The sequence below is a fragment of the Palaemon carinicauda genome, chromosome 14, assembly GCF_036898095.1.
Source record: "Palaemon carinicauda isolate YSFRI2023 chromosome 14, ASM3689809v2, whole genome shotgun sequence".
Taxonomy (NCBI): Eukaryota; Metazoa; Arthropoda; class Malacostraca; order Decapoda; family Palaemonidae; genus Palaemon; species Palaemon carinicauda.
In genome coordinates this window covers 1,067,624-1,089,942 of record NC_090738.1, presented here as the reverse complement: position 1 = coordinate 1,089,942, position 22,319 = coordinate 1,067,624, and the positions used below count along the sequence as shown (strand labels likewise).

Below are 22,319 nucleotides of genomic sequence, written 5' to 3'. Positions count from 1 at the left end.
CAAAATTCAACTAGAGCAATACGTTTATAAACAATCATTAACCACTATTCCCAATTAGAGCAAATGAGCTATTACAACCTAGAAACATTAAAATGAACCTTATTTAACCACCTCTTTCCTCCACCTTGGACCATAAACAAGACAATAATATGCTCTCATCTTTTTATTTTCGAAAGAAATATAACTACTGTATACTCCGAGTCACCATAAACATGCCTTGGAATATATTCAAAGGAATGGACCTAATTTTGGTATATATAATGATGACTCTAAATCTCTAATAGTCGCTGACTGTGCTGCAGTGTCCTCAGACAAAATTAGTCAGCCCTCATTACCCCGTAAACGTAAAGCATCAGTATTAACATACGAATATCAACCATTATATTAGCAATTGAGATTATTAAAACAAATGAAGCTAGGCCGAACCATAAGTTCAAGAGGTGCCATAGAAACCCTAAAGGGTTACACATCAGAATCAATTTGTATTGAAAATTAAAGAGCTCCAAACTGGTTCTATTCCGGTGATTTAATACAGAAATATGTTGGATTTCTGCCCATGTTGGAGTTTTGAGTGATAGAGAATCTGATGCTGTAGCTAAATCATCAACCGATTTACCAAAACGAGCTCTAAAGCCCCTATTACACTTATCCGGTTTCCTACGGCGCCATCAGTCGCGATGCTTGCATATGGTCAAACCGGAGCGTGTGATTGCAAATCGGTTGTATGAAAGCTCACCCATGTCGGTCCTGGGTGAGCTTTCATACAACCGATTTGCAATCACACGCTCCGGTTTGACCATATGCAAGCATCGCGACTGATGGTGCCGTAGGAAACCGGATAAGTGTAATAGGGGCTTTAAACTACCCGTGAAAGTTCATATAACCCGCTTACAGCATTCCATAGCTGCAAAATGGCAAGCTCACAGGAATAATGAATTTGATGGTAATAACTTGAAATAAATAGGACCAATTTTTTCAAATAGAAATCTTCAGAACAAAAAGAAAGGAAGACTGAAGTAATTTGAGCAAAATTGCGTATAGGTCACACAAAACTGACGCATAGGCAGTTCATGTACACACCTCATGAAACAGCACCTAGGTACAATGAGCATAGACTCCTTTAAGGAAGGACTGGAACGTCCCCTGCTTGAGGTTTTTAACTTGAGTCTGAAAGATTAACTTGAGTCTGGACTAAAATGACTTCTAGAAGGGCTAGAAACACGTTCTCTGGATCAATATAGGGGTTTTTGAGGATGGTGAGTTCAATAGTAACATTTTCAACACCACATGGGGTCATCTTCAAGGTCTAAAGGTCATTTATCAAGGTCAAATTTGTGAATTTTGGTCATTTTTGCTCTTTTTTTGTGTGTAACTCATAAATGGTGAGAGATAGCTGATTATAATACGAGGCAAGTCTGCAGAGCTGTCCGAATTTAATATATATTGTCATATATCGTCCTTCAAGAAAGGACTGGAACGTCCCCTGATCGGGGTTTTTAACTTGAGTCTGAAGCAGGGGACGTTCCAGTCCTTTCTTAAAGGAGTCTATGACAATGAGTGTGACTGCAATTCAGGGTTGCTAGATTATTTTGACTGGATTATCGTACATAAGACTTAAAATTGTCGTATTTGAACCAAAATTATCGTACACAGTTTCCATACAATTATTAAAGAGTTACATGATTGACTTATTTCAAAATATTTTAGTATAATTGTTTAATTAAACACACACATTTATATACCTAAGGTATGTATCGTACATCGTACTGGACCTAAAATAATCGTACATGTACGATAACTATCGTACGAATGGCACCCCTGCTGCAATTTAACCATAAAAGACATTTTCAGAGACTGTAAAGTTTTTAAGAAGAGAAAGAACATAAAAGATTATTGACCTTTTTTTGACTTTAAGAATTTCTCTGTTTTTCAGATTGTCACTTTTTTAAGAAACAGGATTTAGAGATAACATTTAAATTTCTATTTACCAAATGTTTACCTCATAGTTTATTTATTTTTAACCCTTATAGATATATATATATATATATATATATATATATATATATATATACATATATATATATATATATATATATATTATATATATATATATATATATACATATATATATACATATATATATATATATATATATATATATATATATATATATATATATATATATATATATATACATATACATATATACATACATATATATATATATATATATATATATATATATATATATATATATATATATATATATATATATATATATATACTGTATATATATATATATAATATATATTTAACATTAACATAATTATTGCTTCCCATATTTAATTGGGCCAGCTCTATGAGTCAAGCTTTTCTTATTGGGATTCTTAATCTCCTTTCAATAATAATAATAATAATAATAATAATAATAATAATAATAATAATAATAATAATAATAATAAATTCTGCCCATTGTTAGTGTTTAAACATATATTTAATTATCCTTATTCTTGTTCTATCTTCTACTCAATAACCATAGATGCGATCTCTTTAAATCTAGCAATGATGTTTCAAGTAAATACTTACCATGTTCTCCCCCACATTATCAGCAGCACAATGAAGAACCACCGTTGTTCCGACTTGAGACCGTTTTTCTGTGTTATTTTTGACAGTGAACGACGTGAGCAAGGTTGGGAATATGGTCTTGTCCTCGGCAGGACTCACAATCGTAGTCGTTGGCGGGAGAGGACTCGGAAAGTCTGAAAAAAGTAAAGGAATGAAAAATATATGATGGATATTACGAGAGAGAGAGAGAGAGAGAGAGAGAGAGAGAGAGAGAGAGAGAGAGAGAGAGAGAGAGAGAGAGAGAGAGAGAGAGAGGAAAAAAAACGGGGAAAAGATCCCTGTAATGTTGTTATTGAAAACGTTGCAATTTGCATTCCCTTAACTAGATCTATAGTACATACTGTAATGTAATATTTTTTTTGGTTTTCGTGGAAATTTTCTTATAGATTCTTGTCAATATCATTTTTCTTTTTATGAATATGGGATATCCTGATCACATTTTTTTTTTTCTCTCACAAGGGGTTAAGTACTGCACTGTATTCGGTCAGTGGCTACTTTCCTCTTGGTAAGGGTAGAAGGGACTCTTTAGCTATGGTAAGCAGCTCTTCTAGGAGAAGGACACTCCGAAATCAAACCATTGTTCTCAAGTCTTGGGTAGTGCCATAACCTCTGTACCATGGTCTTTCACTGCCTTGGGTTAGAGTTCTCTTGCTTGAGGGTACACTCGGGCACACTGTTCTCTCTTGTTTCTCCTCCTCTTGTTTTGTTAAAGTTTTTATAGTTTATATAAGAAATATTTATTTTAATATTGTTGCTGTTCTTAAAACAATTAATTTTTTTCCTTGTTTCTTTTCCTTACTGGGCTGTTTTCCCTGTTGGAGCCCCTGGGCTTATAGCATTCTGCTTTTCCAACTAGGGTTGCAGCTTAGCAAATAATAATAATAATAATAATAATAATAATAATAATAATAATAATAATAATAATGTTGGTATTTTTTCTGGCGTCATCTTCCTAACATACCAATGTAAGTCAAAGTTGGGCGCCATGACTACGTCTGAAATTTCAAAGTGGCGTAATTTGGTTAAGATATGGCCTATTTAGGTTAATAACGTGTCCATACAAATGTTATCAAACTCATAGAAAATTATTGTATGATCAAAACTAACGTTTTATACACCTGAAATTAAATAAATCCAAATAGCTGCAAAATTATTTTGATTTTATGTTGCCACATATCATATATTGCTATGTGATTCATTATTCCGATTAACATGTCTAATAAAGAACATTCCACGAATCATCATCTTGTATGAGAATTGTTATAAAAACAAACATGTATTTATTTCAATTATTTATTCGAATAATTATCTGCGAATCATTTTGCACCTGACATAAGACGGTTATCTATATTCAGTGTCTCTCTCTCTCTCTCTCTTGAAGTAGAGCTTTTCAAATTATCCACATGATGTTTCCAAGTCATATTCACTCAAGATTCGAATCATCACTATCTGCTGCAACGGCGAGGATTTTACAAGTATTCGGATCACAACTGCAGTTCCGTGAATGGCATGCTGTTCTTATGACTGAACCTCGGCCACTGCATTTACTTTTCATGTATTTGTACCTCACTAATTGTAACAGAGACTCTAGAGCATTGTTTCCCAACCTTTTTTAAATGATTACCCAAAAATTTTATTTCCAACTAATCAATTACCCCATTGAACAGTAACATCGGATGTTTTTTTGCAGCCACCTGATGAACTGTTTGGATCATGTTAAAATTATTGAGTTTTCCTATAAAATAATTATTGCAGATTTTGTGTATGAATTATGGCAATAATTATGGGAATGTGAATAACTCAATTTCAGAACATCTTGATTACCCCAAAAATACGGGTCCATTACCCCAATGGGGTAATTTACCCCAGGGTTGGGAAACACTGCTCTAGAGCAAGCGGTATACTTCTGAGAGTGGGTATGAATTTGCCCAAATGACTCACTGATGGACCATCCAAGTTCTTTAGGAGAATTCACATCAGAAGAAAGTTCCAGTGTTTGCCTCCACATACTACATTGATAGTGTGCCCAACATTTATGCTCTTGGATTGACCCTTGGGTAGGAGGAAGTTATTATGTACCTTGTTGGAATTTGAGGCCTTGAAAATGATACTATCTGAGTTCAGCAGCATTAGCCATCAAACAATTTTTCGGGGATAGTAAGGGCATATTATCTCTTTGCAATGAAGAAATACACGAGGTGATGGTTGTTCTCGTGTTCCAAGCCCACGAACTGCATTAGCATATCTTCATTACATCCCATGAAGATGTTCCACCAAGACGTCTAAAGCTTGCTGCACACTGAGCCCGAACGGACGCGCGCCGAACAGAACCGAAACGTCCGATAGAAATCGAAAGCATGAATTCTTACCTGACTGCGCACACTGGGCCAGAACAGAACGCAACCCGACGCAGTATTCTTTGAAAGATATTTTTTCTGAAGCTTCGGCGGCGGTTCTGTTCTGGCTCAGTGTGCGGCAAGCTTTACTCTTCCCTAAATATATGCCCAGTTGTATCACAACCACTCAGGCTATGGAACCAGAGAAGAGCTGACAAACGATTTTCTCCAAAGAAACGTTCATTTGGCAACAAAAGTATTGTGCATCTATTGTCTCCTGGTTGCCCAAGACAGACTTGTAATGAAAAGCAAGGATCATCACATCTGTATCTGGAGAGCAGATATAGACCCTGCGTTCAAAACCCTGTTACGGATATGCTTCTGCCACTCGGTCATCATGCACGTCTTGTGATAAAAAATATTTAAAGACAAAGTATATTGCTCACCAAGCAGTTCAGTATAATCCACTTGCCATAGAGAATTCCCACTTTGCTTGACAATATATGAGTTGGCCATCAATGCCCGGTATGAAGGATGTAGATCTAATGGTGTGGATAGAAATAATGGTTGGCCTTTCCATTTCAGCAACTTGGCTAAATTTCCCTGAGTGATTGCTTATTTGTGACGCTTCTTTGCCCTTGTACATTTATTTTATTTGTAAATTCTGCATCACATTTTTATATAGCAGACTTCATTCTGCTCTCCATTCTGCTCTACCAGAGCATATTTAGCTTCACCATAAACAGCACTTTCCCCGACACCGTCCAGGAACCGTGTGCAGCTCGATAGAATAGCATTAGAAACTACATTATATGGATCTTTGGACGACTCCCTTTATCGTCCATATTCTGCATTATTTCATGTTTTTTTCCCTTTGTTGTCCACATTCACCAATATTTCACGTTTTCTCCCATTGTCGTCCACATTCTGCAATATTTCACGTTTTCTCCCATTGTTGTCCACATTCTGCAATATTTCACATTTTCTCCCATTGTTGTCCACATTCTGCAATATTTCACGTTTTCTCCCATTGTTGTCCACATTCTGCAATATTTCACGTTTTCTCCCATTGTTGTCCACATTCTGCAATATTTCACGTTTTCTCCCATTGTTGTCCACATTCTGCAATATTTCACGTTTTCTCCCTTTGTTCATATTCTGCATTATTTCAAGTTTTCTCCCTTTGTTGTCCAAATCCTGCAATTTTTCGCGTTTTTTATCTTGGTTGTCCACATTCTGCAATATTTCATGTTTTCCATTTTTTTTTCACATTCTGTAATATTTCATGTTTTCTCCCTTTGTTGTCCATATTCTACAAGATTTCACATTTTCTCTCTTTGTTGTACACATTCTGCAATATTTCACGTTTTCTCCCTTATTTCACGTTTTCTCCCTTTTTTGTCCACATTCTGCCATATTTCACGTTTTCTTAGTACATTCTGCAACATTTCACGTTTTCTCCCATTGTTGTCCACATTCTGCCATATTTCACGTTTTCTCAGTACATTCTGCAATATTTCACGTTTTCTCCCTTTGTAGTCCACATTCTGCAATATTTATTTCACGTTTTCTCAGTATATTCTGTAATATTTCACGTTTTCTCACTTTGTTGTCCACAGTCTGCAATATTTCCCGTTTTCTCCCTTTGTTATCCACATTCTGCAATATTCATTTCAGGTTTTTTCCGTTTGTTGTACATATTCTGCCGTTGTTGTCCACATTCTGCAATATTTATTTCACGTTTTCTCAGTTTGTTGTCCACATTCTTCATTATTTCAAGTTTTCTTCCTTTGTTGTCCACAGTCTGCAATATTTCACGTTTTCTCTTTTCATTGTCCACATTTTGCAATATTTATTTCACGTTTTCTTCGTTTGTTGCACATATTCTGCAATATTTCAGGTTTTCTCCTTTCGTTGTCTATATTCTGCAATATTTCACGTTTTCTAAGTACAGTCTGTAATATTTCATGTTTTCTCCCTTCGTTGTCCACCATTCTGCAATATTTATTTCACGTTTTCTCCGTTTGTTGTACACATTCTGTAATATTTCACGTTTTCTCAATTTGTTGTCCATATTCTACAATATTTCACGTTTTCTAAGTACAGTCTGCAATATTTCATGTTTTCTCCCATTGTTGTCCACCATTCTGCAATATTTATTTCACGTTTTCTCCGTTTGTTGTACACATTCTGTAATATTTCACGTTTTCTCAATTTGTTGTACAATTTCTGCAATATTTGACGTTTTCTCAGTTACTTTAAAACATTCTGCAATATTTCACGTTTTCTTCTTTTGTTGTATACATTCTGCAATAATTCACGTTTTCTCACTTTGTTCCTATTCTGCATTATTTCACATTTCCTTCCTTTGTTGTCCACATTCTGCAATATTTTAGTTTTTTCCCTTGGTTATCCACATACAGCAATATTTCACGTTTTCTCCTTTTGTTGTACATACTGTATTCAGTAATATTTTACGTTTTCTGCGTGTTGTCGACATTCTGCAATATTTCACGTTTTCTCCTTTTGTTGTCCACATTCTGCAATATTTCACGTTTTCTCCTTTTGTTTTCCAACTTCTGCAATATCTAGCTCCATGGTAATAATACATATGAAGTTATATTCCAGATCTTCTGCAGTCGAAATCTTTTTATTGATAGTTTGCCATTGTATTTCTAGAAAATCTTCTTGACACTGATATAGAATGACTAATAATTATTTGGTGGTTATTATGATGATGACCAAGTAGAATGGTTACAACTGTATAGTAATCTGTTCTTGTTTAGTAGCAAGTCTCACTTTAGCAGTCCTCTAGAGAAGTTCTCTTCAAATCAGAGGATACAAGTGAAATCTTGATAAGAAAGCTTAGCATATTTCCAAGCGATAATTGTAGAGTTGAAGGATATGATATGCAAAAGCTGAATGTAGTTATAATTCCTCTAATCACTGACCATAACTCACTCTCTCTCTCTCTCTCTCTCTCTCTCTCTCTCTCTCTCTTATTGGCTGTGTGATTTACTGGTGATCCGATTTCATTGAGGTTCTCTTTTTATTTCCAACCCCCCCCCCCCCTCTCTCTCTCTCTCTCTCTCTCTCTCTCTCTCTCTCTCTCTCTCTTATTGGCTGTGTGATTTACTGGTGATCCGATTTCATTGAGGTTCTCTTTTTATTTCCAACCCCCCCCCCCTCTCTCTCTCTCTCACACACACTTATTGGCTGTGTGATATACTGGTGATCCGATTTCACTGAGGATCTCTATTTATTTCCAACCCGCCCCCTTCCTCTCTCTCTCTCTCTCTCTCCTCTCTCTCTCTCTCTCTCTCTCCTCTCTCTCTCTCTCTCTCTCTCTCTCTCTCTCTCTCTCTATTGTTTTGGGAAGAACTATTTATTAGGAATACGATACTTTTGGTAACCATAAAGAATAAACAGCTTTTTTTACTGAGCATTTCCACATTTATACTAAAAAACCAGAGCATATTCGTAAAAAAAAAACGTGTCACATTTAAAATGAAGTCAATTAGATATCATGAGTATGATCATGAGGATTACCGCAATGAAAACAAGTAACTAGTAAATGTTGGAAACCTATCTCAAAGGTCAAAGGAGCGTTGAGCGCTATATTTTAACGGAGAGCGACAGAAGCAAGATGGCGTCATAAAATGAGTTGACCAGACTCTCTATATACTGTATATCTTACGGCTCCGGCGAGACCCCTATCGGCTAATAGATAGCACTACGAGTAGACTGCCAACATCTTCAAGATGAAAGGCTGGGCAGTGGCTGGCATGATGATCAATGTAAATAAACGTCCCATAAACAATTTCTCGTAAAATATGTAAAAAATTTACCAAGCTTCTATTTTGATATGTTAGGTGAATAAATAAAATCTAAATATTATTATTCATAATCTATATATATATATATATATATAGACGTTTATATACACACACACACATATATATATATATATATATACATACATATATATATATATATATATATGTATATATATAGAAATTTATACACATATATATATGTATATATGTATATATATATAGAAATTTATATCCATATATATATATGTGTATATATATATATATATATATGTGTGTGTGTGTGTGTGTGTGTGCTACCTAAATATTTGTATAGACAGTTTTTAAAGTGCCCAAAATTTTCAGGTAATATGTAAATTGCCCATTCACCTAGTTAATATCGAAATCAGAGATAATTTGCTGCCATTTTCTAAGGTGACTAAAATTATAATATATTTTTTTGACATTTTGACTAACATCGGGTTGTATATTGATAAATATAAATAAACAATAACTTGACTAATGTTTTATATTCTAATATCGTAACGATAAAGTTTGAAATAAAATCTACATGAAAGTATAATGTGATATATATATATATTATATATATATATTTCTACCTCATACTTGGGATGGAACACTGGCCCCTTCTAATGGAAGGCCAGGTCGAAACCAACCATGCCACGATAGGCCATGGTCGATTTCGACCTGGCCTTTCATTAGAAAGGGCCAGCGTTCCATCTCAAATATGAGGTAGAAATTTATTTCTATTCTATGTTGTGTTGATATTTATATATATAAATATATATATATATATGTATATGTATATATATATATATATATATAACGTTTACACACATTCACACACATACAGGTATGTGTATACTGTACACTCACTGTCATTCAACACTTTCCACCACTCCCCCTTTCCTAACTACCACATGGCAGTTTAGGGAGTTTTAAGGATATTGTACTTGGTGAGTAGCGTGCGTTCAGCAAGACAGGAAATATATATATATACATATATATACATACATATATATATATATATATATATGTATATATGTGTGTGTGTATACATATACATGCATATATATATATATATATATATAAATATATATATATATATATATATATAATCAATGAGTTATTTCATAGATTTAATTCATTATTTAAGAGGAAGATAAATGAGCTATATTGATTTCGTGAACATGTAACGAGTTTAAAAGGAGAGATGCACATAAAAGCGATAGGCGAACTAAGCTGTAGGATATTGTTTTTAACTTTGTAATCCAGCATTTGGTTTCCATAAATACCCCACTTCTCATTAACAAAGAGCTGGAGGTGTCGGCAGGAAAAAAAAAGTGAAAACATCGCGAGACAAAACAAGTTGTGCCGACGAGCAGCTAGGTTGTAACTAGGAGACCTGTGAATGCAACTGAACAGTATTTGGTCGGAGGTCGAGTATTTATACAACCCGTTCAAGTCAAGAACTGCATAAAAATTCAAAATCAATGGTGCAGGAAAATACACGGATAGATATGTTATCAGTGAGAGGGGAAAGTTATAATAACAATATACAAAAAAATAAAAAATACTGCTACTATACACGAACGTTTGTGATACACAAGCAGTACATGGCTCCCCCCAATAAAAAAGAAACATGTGAAATAGGGTTCCCAGCTCTTGAAAGGCGTACTGTAGGCGGGTCATCTGGCAGGTGAAATGCAGGTTTTAGTCGATCAATAGATACCCAGTCTTTGGTAGGCATGCTTAAGAGGAATGCTTTCGGAGTACGCCGGATCATGAGGGAAGGGCCAGTGTAAGGGGGCATTAACGGGGGCTTTCTTGGTGTTGCTGCGCAGGAAAACATGCGTTGATGAGTGCAGATCTGTCAATATGTGTTACTTAACTAGGTGCTTCCCACAACGTGACATAGGCGCTGGAGATTGTCGGAGGAGGTTGTAGATGGAAAAAAAATTGGCAGGGATGACCATGCACCATTTCAGCTGCCAAGGCATCCAGGGCATTTTTATGAGTGGTCCTTAGTCCCAGGAGGACCCAAGGAAACTGGGTAAACCAGTTGGAATTCTTGCAGAGGGACATCAAAGCTACTTTGAGGGTACGGTGAAAACGTTCAACCATACCGTTGGCAGCTGGATTTTTGCTGTTGTTTGATGAAGGGTGATACCCAGGAGATTAGCCAATGATATCTACAATTGAGAGGTGAAAGTGGTACCCTTATTGGATGCAATATAATTAAGGATATCAAATCCCACTATCCATCCTGAGAGCAAGGGAGATGTACATAAGGCAGACATTGCATTTTCCATGGGAATGTCTTCAGGCCAACGAGTGGAGCGTTCGATGACGGTAAACAGGTAACAATGTCCTTGTGATGTGGATAGGGGACCTCCAACACTGATGTGAATGTGGGCAAAGCACTGCTAAGGTTCATGAAAGGTGCCCACTCCTGAATCCGTGTGTCGAATTACTTTTGAGGTTTGGCATGAAGGGGGTGGTAATGACATGACAAATGAACTTTGACTTTACTAGCTGTACAGTAGAACGGTGAGAGGGATGTGAAAAGCCATGAGAGGAATCAAAGATCTGTCGGCGCATGGGAGAAGGTATCCACGATCTAGGTCTACCAGTACTGACGTCACAGAGGAGGGTGGCGTTTGAGTCGTTGAGAGGGACGTACTCCTTACGGAGGGATGTGCAAGATGTCCTACATGTTTGGTTGTCTGGATCTTTTCGTTGGGCTTCTACTAAGGCAATGTAATCCAATCCCAGGTGAATGGTTGCCAATGTGCATCTTGACAGGGTATTGACAACAGGATTCAGCCACGGTGGAGAGATCTCAACCTTGACGGTGGAACAGGCGTTGGACTGTCGAAAGAAGGCATGCACAAGAGACATGTGGTCCATGCAAATGATGTACTTTCCAAGAAGTGACGAAAAGGACTGACAGCCCAATGCAACACCAGCTATTCACGGTTAAAGGTAAAGTAGATAGACTCCGCCTTGGACAGTTTTCTGCTGAAGAAGCCAATGAGCAGGGCAAGCCATTGGCCACATGCTCGAGGACTGCCGTAACATTGATGTCACTGGCATCATTGGAGAAAAGGAGAGGTTCATGTGGCACAGGAATGGGCGGTTGATAAGGCATTCTTTGCATTGCAGAAGGCCGCTTATTGAAGGGGACCCCACTTTATTTCTTTTGGCTTGCCCTTGAGGGAGTCAAGAGTAGCGGCAATGGCTGGTAGGAAATGGTGATAATAGTTGATCATGGCCAAGAATTCTTGCAATGCTTTGATGGTTGAGGGCGTGGGGAACTTATGAATAGCTGCTACCTTCTCGGGAAGGGGTGGACTCCTTCATGCGTGATGTGGTGCCCTAAAAACGATACTTCGTTGGGCCAAAGGTACACTTGTCATACTGACTACAAGGCCGTTCTGTTATATGGGGTTAAGCACCATGTGTAGATGACGGAGGTGTTCCTCTTTGGAGGAAGAGAAAACAAATATGTCGTCCACGTAACATGCACAGAAGGGGAGGTCCCCTGAGATGCCATCCATGGGGCGTTGAAAAGTAGCCCCAGAATTATGAAGGCCAAAAGAGGAGTAGTTGAAAGTGTATGTACCAAAGGGGGTGGTAATGATGGTCTTGGGGATGTCTTCTAGGTCCATGGGCATCTGATAATACCCCTTCAGGAGGTCAAGCGTGGAGAAAACCTTCGCTTTGTGCAAGTAGGAAGTCACGTTGGCGATGTTTGGGAGGGGGTAGTGATCAGGTTCTGTCTGCATGTTCAATCAACTGTAAAACCCACATTGATGTAGAGAGCCATCTTTCTTCAGGACATTGTATAAAGGTGACGACCATAGGCTTGAGGCCTTTTGGCAAAGGCCCATATCTTCCATTTCAGCGAACGTTTGTTTAGCAGAGGCCAAACGATACGATGCCAGACATCTGAAACTGGCAAACACCTGGAGGGCCTTTCATCTTGATATGGTGATAAATACCTTGTTTTGCGGGAACCGTGGGCATTGAACGAAGTTATGGACGGAAAACTTCCAGGTAAGATGTAAGGAAGTGGTTGTATGCATCCATGGGTGCGCTGAAGTGGAGAGCAAGGCAGGAGGGGGCGGGTTGGAGAGGCATTGAGGAGTACGAATCCTTGTTGACTAAACGTCAGTAAGCTACGTTAACCAGTAGGTGGAAATGTGAGAGGAAGTCTGCATTGAGGATTGGCAATGTGATGTCAGTAACGAGAAGCTTCCAAATATATTTGGCACTTTCTAACGATAATTTGAGGGTTTCAAAACCGTTGGTGAGTATCGCAGATCCGTTGGGAGCTACCAGGTGGATGTTGGCAGATTTAGACACACTATGTCGCGTCCTGGAGAGTGGTTTTGGCAGAAGAAAATGGTAAGCACCCGTGTCTACCAATAACCGCATGCCCGTACCTACATCATGTAAAAAGAAAAGATTAGTGACAGGTGAGGGCTACGCCACTAGCGATGGCCTACTTACATGCTTTATGGCCACTGACAACCATTCGCACATTTTTTCGCAGCTCCCCCGAATTTGGAGTGGTAATAGAATAACTGCGGCCGATGGGCATCGCTAAGTGGCTGGAAAGGTCAGTGGTTAGGGTCTAAGTAAGAAGTAGTATATGTGGGTGGTGAGCGGCTTTGTCACCGCTGCGGCACATCATGGGGTGGGCGTCCATGTCCTACCGTATTCACGTCAACTTCAGACGAGGTTGAATAGTTGTCCACTTCTTCAGGAGTGGAGATGTAGATGGAGGTCTGGAAGGGGGTGAAGTAGCAGTCCATAAGGGAGTCGTCTTTGGTCATCAGGTCCTTCATGGGCAAACTATCAACATCGGGGATGGTAGCAAGCACAGTTCTGGGTAAGCGCCTTTCCCAAAGTCCACAAAGTAGATTCACTTCACGAGGAGAGCCGTCAGCAGCAAGTTGCAGGCAAGCAATACTGGTCATTTCCCTAAGGGCGAGCAAAGCCTTTTGGTCCCATAATGGTTGTTGAGAGAGCTGAAAAATTTTTGCTATGCGGGCAGCGGTGATGGTTAGTACTGTTCCAGCAGGTATGATATGAGGTTTTTGTACATTATGGGGGTGTCCCCTTGTTTGCACACCCAATCAGAGATTGCCGGGAAAGTATCCCCGGGAATGGTCGCAAGAACATAATATGCTTTAGTGCTTGACTGAGTTACGTCTTTTATGCAAAACTGGACTTCATCACGTTGGAACCAGGTGAACACTTCTCCGCTGGCGAAGGACAGTAGTTTTAGGGGGGTGGAGTTGATAGCAGAGTCAGTGTCTGAGGGCAGCATCATTAAAGAGTAAGGTACGGGAGGTGGCTGAATACCCCAGTGGTCACCAATGTACCAACGAGCAATTAGGTTGTAACTGAGAGAGTCTCGTGAAAGCAACTGAACTGTATTTGGTCAGAGCTGGGGTATTTATACAATCAGTTCCAGTGAAAAATGGCAGAAAATTTCAAACACAATTGTGCAGAAAGGTACATGAATAGACAGGTTATCAGTTAAAGGGGAGAGCGATAACAACAATATACAACAAATAAGAAATACTGTTACAAATGACGAGAGTGTGTAATACATGAGCGGTACAAAGTCGTGAAAATGGTAACACTGATGCATGCCCAATAAACCTCAGAATTCTTTTTTTGTGACACAAGTTCGCTGGAAGCTAAATCACATGATCAAGGTAAGCTGCCATGTTGAAAACACGCCCTATCATCCATCATATAAAAGAAAGGGAAAGAGAACAATTGCTCTATGTCCTGTCCAGCCAGCCTTTCTAAGAAGTTAGGATGTGCAGACCTAGAGGAGCCAGCCTTTATCTTACACTCCTACAGCTACACCTGTCTCACATAGCTCCATGGCTGAACTTACTGTCCTCGAGCACGAGAGGCCTGAGGTGATCGACTGATATCCTGTCTACTACACCTCAAGCTCCTAACAACCAAAATGGCAAACCATATGTCTATCCATCAAGAAAGACATCTAGAGAAGTCTCCAGATTTATTCTCACCAATTCAAATTTCATTATGATATTTTGATGGCATTCAGTGTAAACTTGATTCCGCAGAAATTCAGTAAATTACAAAACTCCACGGTGCTTTTCATACCCGAATTTTCAGTGACAGTTACCATGAATAAACCCATAAGATTATAACTAAGATTTGTGATCAAATTATTTTACTTTGATAACTTTGATGAAAAAAAAATTATCCTGACAAGCTTCAACTCAAAATTAACTAAACGAGGCATCACACATATATCTATCTATGTATCTGTGTATATATATACGTATATATACATACATACATACATACATATATATATATATATATATATATATATATATATATATATATATATATATATATATATATATATATATATATACATACAGGTATATATAACGGATTTTGAGCGAAGCGAAAAATCTATTTTTGGGTGAGATAGCCATGTCGTCCTGATGGAAGGTTCCTAATCGTAGCTTCCAAGGATATTCCCAGAGAATTTACCTTTAGGTCTCCAGAACATTCTCTTAAGGATATCGCATAAATCAGGGGACTTATATCTTGATACGACACATAGCGATCTTCACCCCGAATAGCATTTTCACTTCGAGGGGGAAGAGTGGCAATTTTGGAAGGGGAGCCGTTATCAAGGTTACCCTATTTCCCTTACTACTATTGAGTATCAAGATGGCGGTCATTCCTTGTAGCATGGAGCATGGTGCTACAGATATATTAGTTTCGGGAGGTATTCTGTGAAGGCTTTTTCTATAGAAAAGGAGGGTGGGTCCATCAGGACGACATGGCTATCTCACACAAAAATAGATTTTTGAGCGAAAGCCATGTTGTCCTGATGGAAGTTTACCAGAGAATTACTAGAAAGTATTGTATCTGTGGTTTTCATCGGTGCCTTAACCTTGGGACAATTTTTCTATGGTCAACTGGACCATTGAGACAAATGACGTTACCATTATCCGTCATTACCACTAATCATTGACAATGTTAGTGCTTCCTGCCCCCTAAAGGGAAGAGTCATACTAGACAGTAGAAAATGGGCCTCTAGGTTAGCATATATTGTATGAACAAACACAAGTATCCACCAGATATACAATCGGTCTCACGGTCTGTATATATTGTCGGAACAATATCAGTGTCAACTATATCCATTGATTGTAAGCATACAAGGATATGAGGCTTACTTAAATGAATAAGTAAAAGAACTCTGGCATCTTTAATGTGCAAATACAGGGCGAGAAAGGATGCAATTACATTCTAATTGACATTTATTTCTAATAAATGACTAAATGACTAAATGATGAGTGCCACTCTAAAAGAGAAAAATTTTACTAGATTTTTCCTGTATAATTTCTGTAAATGTTGTATACTATCAACACTGTACTACGTACACACGGCACAAGTGTTATCTGTATAATTCCACACCTGAGATTTTGAAAAGGTATCACACCGGAGGTGTCAACACCTTTTCACCCTAATTGATAGTCCCGATCAATTACCAGTTCATCGCAGTACTAGACGACAGGTTTTAATACACTACCTGCCGCTACCACATAACGCTTCAGTTCATGGACTTGCTTAGCATAGTGTTTGTAGAACACTCAGGATGATTTTCATCCAGTATATGAGCGAAGACACTCAAAGTCCATATACTGAAAAAAGTTCAGTGATGAAGCAATTTTCCTCGGATCATGACCTGCTGGTGTACTGTCAGGATCTGCTCTGCGAATAAAGTAGGTGAGCTTCGGTCTCAGTTGTTTTAGGGATAAGTTTGATCCAGAGGTTTCTCCTTTGAAGAGCTGTCCTCCCCTGAAGTCTGAAGTTCTACAAAGATAGTCCTTTAGACACTCTACTGGACATAGAGAGACATCTTCCTTGTGTTGGAGGTAAGACAACTAGATCACCCTTTTATGTCCAATCATTGCAGGCAAGGCTTCATGGTAGCTTTTTCTACCTCAGTTAGCCATCATATTCCTGACCCAGGGGGGAGTTGCGGACGAGAAGTTGGTGTAAGACGTCTTGTGCCTGGGAGTTACCGGAGTACTGTTAGCTTGTACGAATAACAAGGGACCTCTACTAGAGGACCTCCGATATCCATGGGACAACTGGGACGTCCATGCGTTTCTCCCCTTCTGTCTGATGACTAGACTTATTATTGATATGAAGGCATCCAGAAATCAGTCTATGGCCTTGATAACTCTGCAGTGGCCACCAGCAGAATAGTACCCAGACCTTCTATCCAGAGATATTAGGAAAAGCTCTCATTCCTTTCTCGAATATCTTACACAATCTTACATAGAGATTGACCACAATCAATAGAGTTCCTACGACTTCTTTCCTGGAGGTTATCCACAATATCTCTCAGAGAAGCTTCTCACAGGCAGCAGCAAAAAGTAGTCTATCCTCTAACATTCATGTCATGGAAAGAAGCCTCGCACTGCTCAATATTGCTTTCTTTAGAACACCTTTGTTCTTTTTATTCTTTGGGGAGGAAAGACCCGGCTCAGTCCCGGCCATGATAAACTAATGTACGGTCTTGAGCTTTGTCCTTAGAATGAACAGAGTTATTAATATTCCGCTCAACGGAATTGTGTCCCCTCATAGAAACTGTTGGAAGCCCAACCACCTCCTTGGGACGTAGTTCCTGTTCTGTTCCATGCTCTCGAAAAGGAGTGCTTTTCACCGCTTGTCAGTTAAGTTGGTTTTTCCTGCTAGTTTAGACTTCTGCTAGGAGATTCCGCAAGGGACATGGTCTATTCCTTGACCTAGCCCAGTCAGAGAGATAGGGGATAAGTTACACATGACTTCGTCCCTGAGTGCATTGCCAAGGCTCAAAATCCAAGAGCGGACCCTAATTTTACGCCACTCTGAAGGGGATATCTCCTTTACGTGGCAGGTGATGCACACATCGTGTTTTTCATTGGTTCACGAGCATTGGGGCATGTTCTCAGGTAAACAATTGGAGCTCATCCGCTCATCAAACACCTGTCTGTAACCTCTGGCAGGGTTAAGAGGAGAATCCCTAATAGAGGTTTTCAACAGGGATTTACCAGGCCATCGTCTGGGCCAGGCACTCTGACTCTTCTCATCACGAACGCAGACCCAGAACTCTCTTTGTTAAGGGCATAAGCGCACCCCTAATATTCATAGGAAACTTCTCTGTGGCACAGACATAACCAAAATGACCCTGGATATCATCTCCATAGGTCCTGTGGTAATGGCATAACAAGTGATGATAGCTATGGCAGCTCCCTTACAGGGCAAGTAGCAGACAGTCGAGGGCAGTCGTTACCCAGTGTTAGTCTGGGATGAATGTAAAGAATGACTGTTCTTTTCTTCTTTTATCTTTCCTTCTCGTAGGATACAGCATCTGGTCGACTCTGCAAGTTGGCCTACTTCCAACTGCATGTAATACCCTTTTCTCATGTGTAGCCTGAAATATGTTTCATATTTGGTATATTCCCGACCTCCTTGCAAGGAGAAAACGGCAATACCCAGTTTGAGTAGGTGTGCTCTTACTGCAATATTTTTACCGGGGCAAGTCACAGTGACTAGTTTCCACTCATTCACCAAGATTGCTCATGCCATTAGCGCTCTAGCTTATCAGACCGAGAGTTTGCTAGGTGTCGAAGTTACTTCTCTCTCACTCACCCGAGCTCACAGTCGTACCCCAGGTGTATATATATATATATATATATATATATATATATATATATATATATATATATATATATATATATATATATATATACATATATATATATATATGTACATACATACATATATATATATATATATATATATATATATATATATATATATATATATAATGTATATATATATATATATATATATATATATATATATATATATATATATATATATATATATATATATATATATATATATATATTTATATACTGCATATAATTTCTTATATGTTAGTTTTCAGTCTGGTAGTGATAAGTTGTCGTTTTGCTGTGTTCAAATTTTTTTGTTTAAGCATTAAGAAATATATTTTTAAAGTTAGTTTTGAATACTCAAACGGGGAAGAGTTCAGTTGTAGGATTACAAAGGTAAAACGTTTATCTTACAGACTATTTGCTATCAAGATTGAAGTGTGCGAGATTTGTTCTTTGCATCCAGCCACACGGTCCACACCACAGCCACGACCCTATACCTCAGCACTTCTGACTGGACGACTACAGGGCTAGTGCATTCAATAAACGTGAACACCGACCCTTGTGTATGATAGATGATCACAAAATGAAACTGTGACGGGCCGAGAGAGGAGTTGTGAACACAAAGGCAGATTGGAAACGACTGTGTTCACAACTACTCTCTCGGCCCAATCAGAAGGCTGGGTGTTCGTGTCACTCCGGGGTCATTGGGCCGAGAGAGGAGTTGTGAACTGAGTCGTTTCCAATCTGCCTTTGAGTTCACAACTCCTCTCTCGGCCCGTCACAAAACTAATGGTGGACCCCCATGCATGAAACTATTGATTTTACAGTTTTTTTATATATATTTTTTTTTTAATTAGAGGGATTGCCTGGACAGTTTACCAGTCAGATGTTTAAAGCCAGAAATTACCCCAGACTAAAGCTCTCAAAAACTCGTAAACATGTATATGGCTCTCTTTTAACATATATTATGCTTTTGAAAAGTAAAGGCAAACTAGTTGGATCATTTATCAAAAGGTACCATATCCTAGCTGTGTCAACCTCAAAAAGTAATTGTTAAGCAGTATAAAGGTGATGGTAGGTAAGCTATATATTTCTAAATTCATACAAGATTCAGATTCACTCATGTGACATTAATCAGATATATTACTCTGTTTTTTTTTCACATTCTGAAAGCATAAAGTGCCAAAAATGGTCATGTGCAGTTTTCTGAGGTTATTTGCACCAGATGCGGATGTGCAATTGATATTTACAGAAGTTGTGGTCCAGGGAAACTAATTGCTCTTGATACCAATATTATTTAAATTATCTATGTGCTGACTGTTTATCCCTTCTTAGTGGACATCTTTGTTGTCCGAATTTGTGATTGAAGAATTTATTACTATGCCTTACCAGGATATCCAAGAACCCGGTGGTCCTGAAGACATACGGCGATGAGTATGGAGAGGTGTAACACCAGGTAATGTGATATCAAAGGAATGTCCATTAGGCCCTCAAGTGATGGACAATATGGAGTAAATGGTCGACTGTGATGACTCAAGTTTCTACTAGCTTCTTCTATGGTGAGATCTGTGAGGAAAAAAAAATAGTTTCTTTTAGTTTCTAAAGCTTTAGCAGTATTGCCTTCAGTATTGCCTTCATAAAGGAAAGGTAAAGGATGCAACATTGATTAACAAATGGAATAATTGCAGCATAAAAGAAAAATACACTTGGGAGTCAGCTGTCACAGAGCAAACAGAGCAATGTAGTCATTTATACATCAAACATGTATTTTAAGAATACCAACGTCTTATTACCCATCAAGCCAAAACTGACGACTAGAGATGGGATCAGCTGAGAAATAATCACTAACAATTGTTCATCTATGTTCCAGGTAATTATTATGGTTAAAAGAACTTCCTACCAAAGTACCATATCCCAAAAACGGTATATTGTACATGAAAAAAAAATATACTTTTGGTACCTATCCCCTTTTTAGTATCATAAAATATATTTAAAATACATTGTAGAAAGCGAACAGACTATCATTATGATCATCAGCATTACTAATCGACTGCAGAATAAAAGCCTCAGACATGTCCTTCTACTTCTGTTTTTTTATGGTCTTTCTATACCAGTCCACACACAAACATTCTCTTAGTTCATCCATCTACCATCTTCTCTTCCTTTCTCGGCTTCTTTTGCAATCTCTATGGACTCATTCTGCTATTAGTAATGTCCGTAAACTGCCTGTCTTTCTATTTATATTTCCTGCCCATGTCCATTTCTTTTTCTTATATGTAGTTAGATCATCCTTTACTTTATTTTGCTATTGTATCAGTGTTGCTCTTTTTTTCTGTCTCTTAGAGTTATTCCCATTATCATTCTTTTCATAATCTTTAATTTGTTACTAACTTATGTTCTAAGGCTTTACTATGACTCTAAGGTTATTATGCATAAGTCAAAACTCTTCTTTTTAAAGAAAGTGGCATTTCATAATCTCATTTTGTTTACCAAATGCTCTCCATCCATGTTTATCCTTCGTGTCCTGAGAAAACTCTTACTGTCTGTCCAATGTATGCATATTCATTAAATTATTTTTGAGGTTTATCCATAACTCTCATTTGCTGTCTCTGCATTTTCATTAAACATTATCTTTGTTTTACTCATACTCATTTTCAGTCCTACATTTCTGCTTTCTCTATTCAAATCTTTTATCAACCTTTGTAATTCCTTTCATTTTTCACTAAACACTGTTATCTGCAAATCTCAAGTTGTTAATATTAATATTATTATTAATGGTAATGTAAGTGTTAATATTAATTTTAATGTTAAGCTCTACAATTTCCCAATCTGAATTCTTCAAAATTTCTTCTAGGCATGCTATGAATGATTTATGAGAGATAGGGGTCTCCCTGTCTAACTTCTTTCTCAACTGGAATTTTCTCACTATCTTATGTAGTTTTAAGATTACTGTAATTCCTGTATAGATATCTTCAAGTGTTCTAACATAAGATTCATCTACTCCTTGTTCTTGAAGGGCTTTCATTACAGCTGAAGTTTTATCAGAATCGAAAGTTTTTCATAATCTATAAAGGCCATACATAGTGGTTTGTTATACTCTATTGAGTAGAGCCAGATAAACAATAAAAAAAAACACCATTGCAATGTACGGGTGTGTGTGTGAAACACATGTAGTGAAGTACATTTAAAGGGAAACCCTACCTAATTCTAATCATATAATCAAGACATTAAGGATTATTAAAAAAATAATATCAATTAAGAATGTGGAAGATAAATATGTGAAAGGGCACTATCTTTCCCGTCACAGTCATGAAAGAATTGAGCATCTTGCTTGAGAGAATATTTAATAAAGGAAGTGGAATCAAAACGTCATATCGTCTCCTTAGAGGCTCAGCCAAACCAGAAGTGACAAGTGTGGAGGTGGCAGGGGTAACCGCGACCACTTGAAATGTATTGTATATGATGTGGGTGGCCATATCGGACAAGCAGGAAGGTTTCACCCTCTGCAGTTATCTGATGTGGGAGGCCATATCGGACAAGCAGGAAGGTTTCCCCCTCTGCAGTTTCTGCCAAGCAATCTAACAGGTGTTAAAATGATGCAGAGGCTCCCAACGTATTCTTCCAAGACAGTAGACCACATCATTTTCCATCAGATGCGGAAATGTCATGTGATCATTCACTAGTGTCTGCACATGAAGAGCACAGAATACATTGGGGGAGATGTTTCGGAGGAGAGCTTTGTGGCGTTCAAGTAATCCACTCCACAAACATAACAT

General features: G+C 37.9%; 1 protein-coding gene across 2 annotated transcripts in view; it reads right to left on the bottom strand.

Annotated features, from left to right (window-relative positions):
- The window catches only part of LOC137653079 (leucine-rich repeats and immunoglobulin-like domains protein 1), a 116,916-nt gene extending 96,811 nt beyond the window's left edge, over positions 1-20,105 (bottom strand). For both annotated transcript variants that reach the window (XR_011046378.1, XM_068386475.1), the window contains exons 1-2: positions 19,933-20,105; positions 2,587-2,759 (exon numbers count right to left, since the gene is read on the bottom strand). Coding sequence is in view for 1 of the 2 variants with exons in the window: in XM_068386475.1 (XP_068242576.1) it covers positions 2,587-2,759; positions 19,933-20,026 (267 nt within the window). In the remaining variant the exon portion in view is untranslated. The remainder of the gene's footprint in view (positions 1-2,586; positions 2,760-19,932) is intronic.
- Between the last annotated feature and the right edge of the window lie 2,214 nt (positions 20,106-22,319).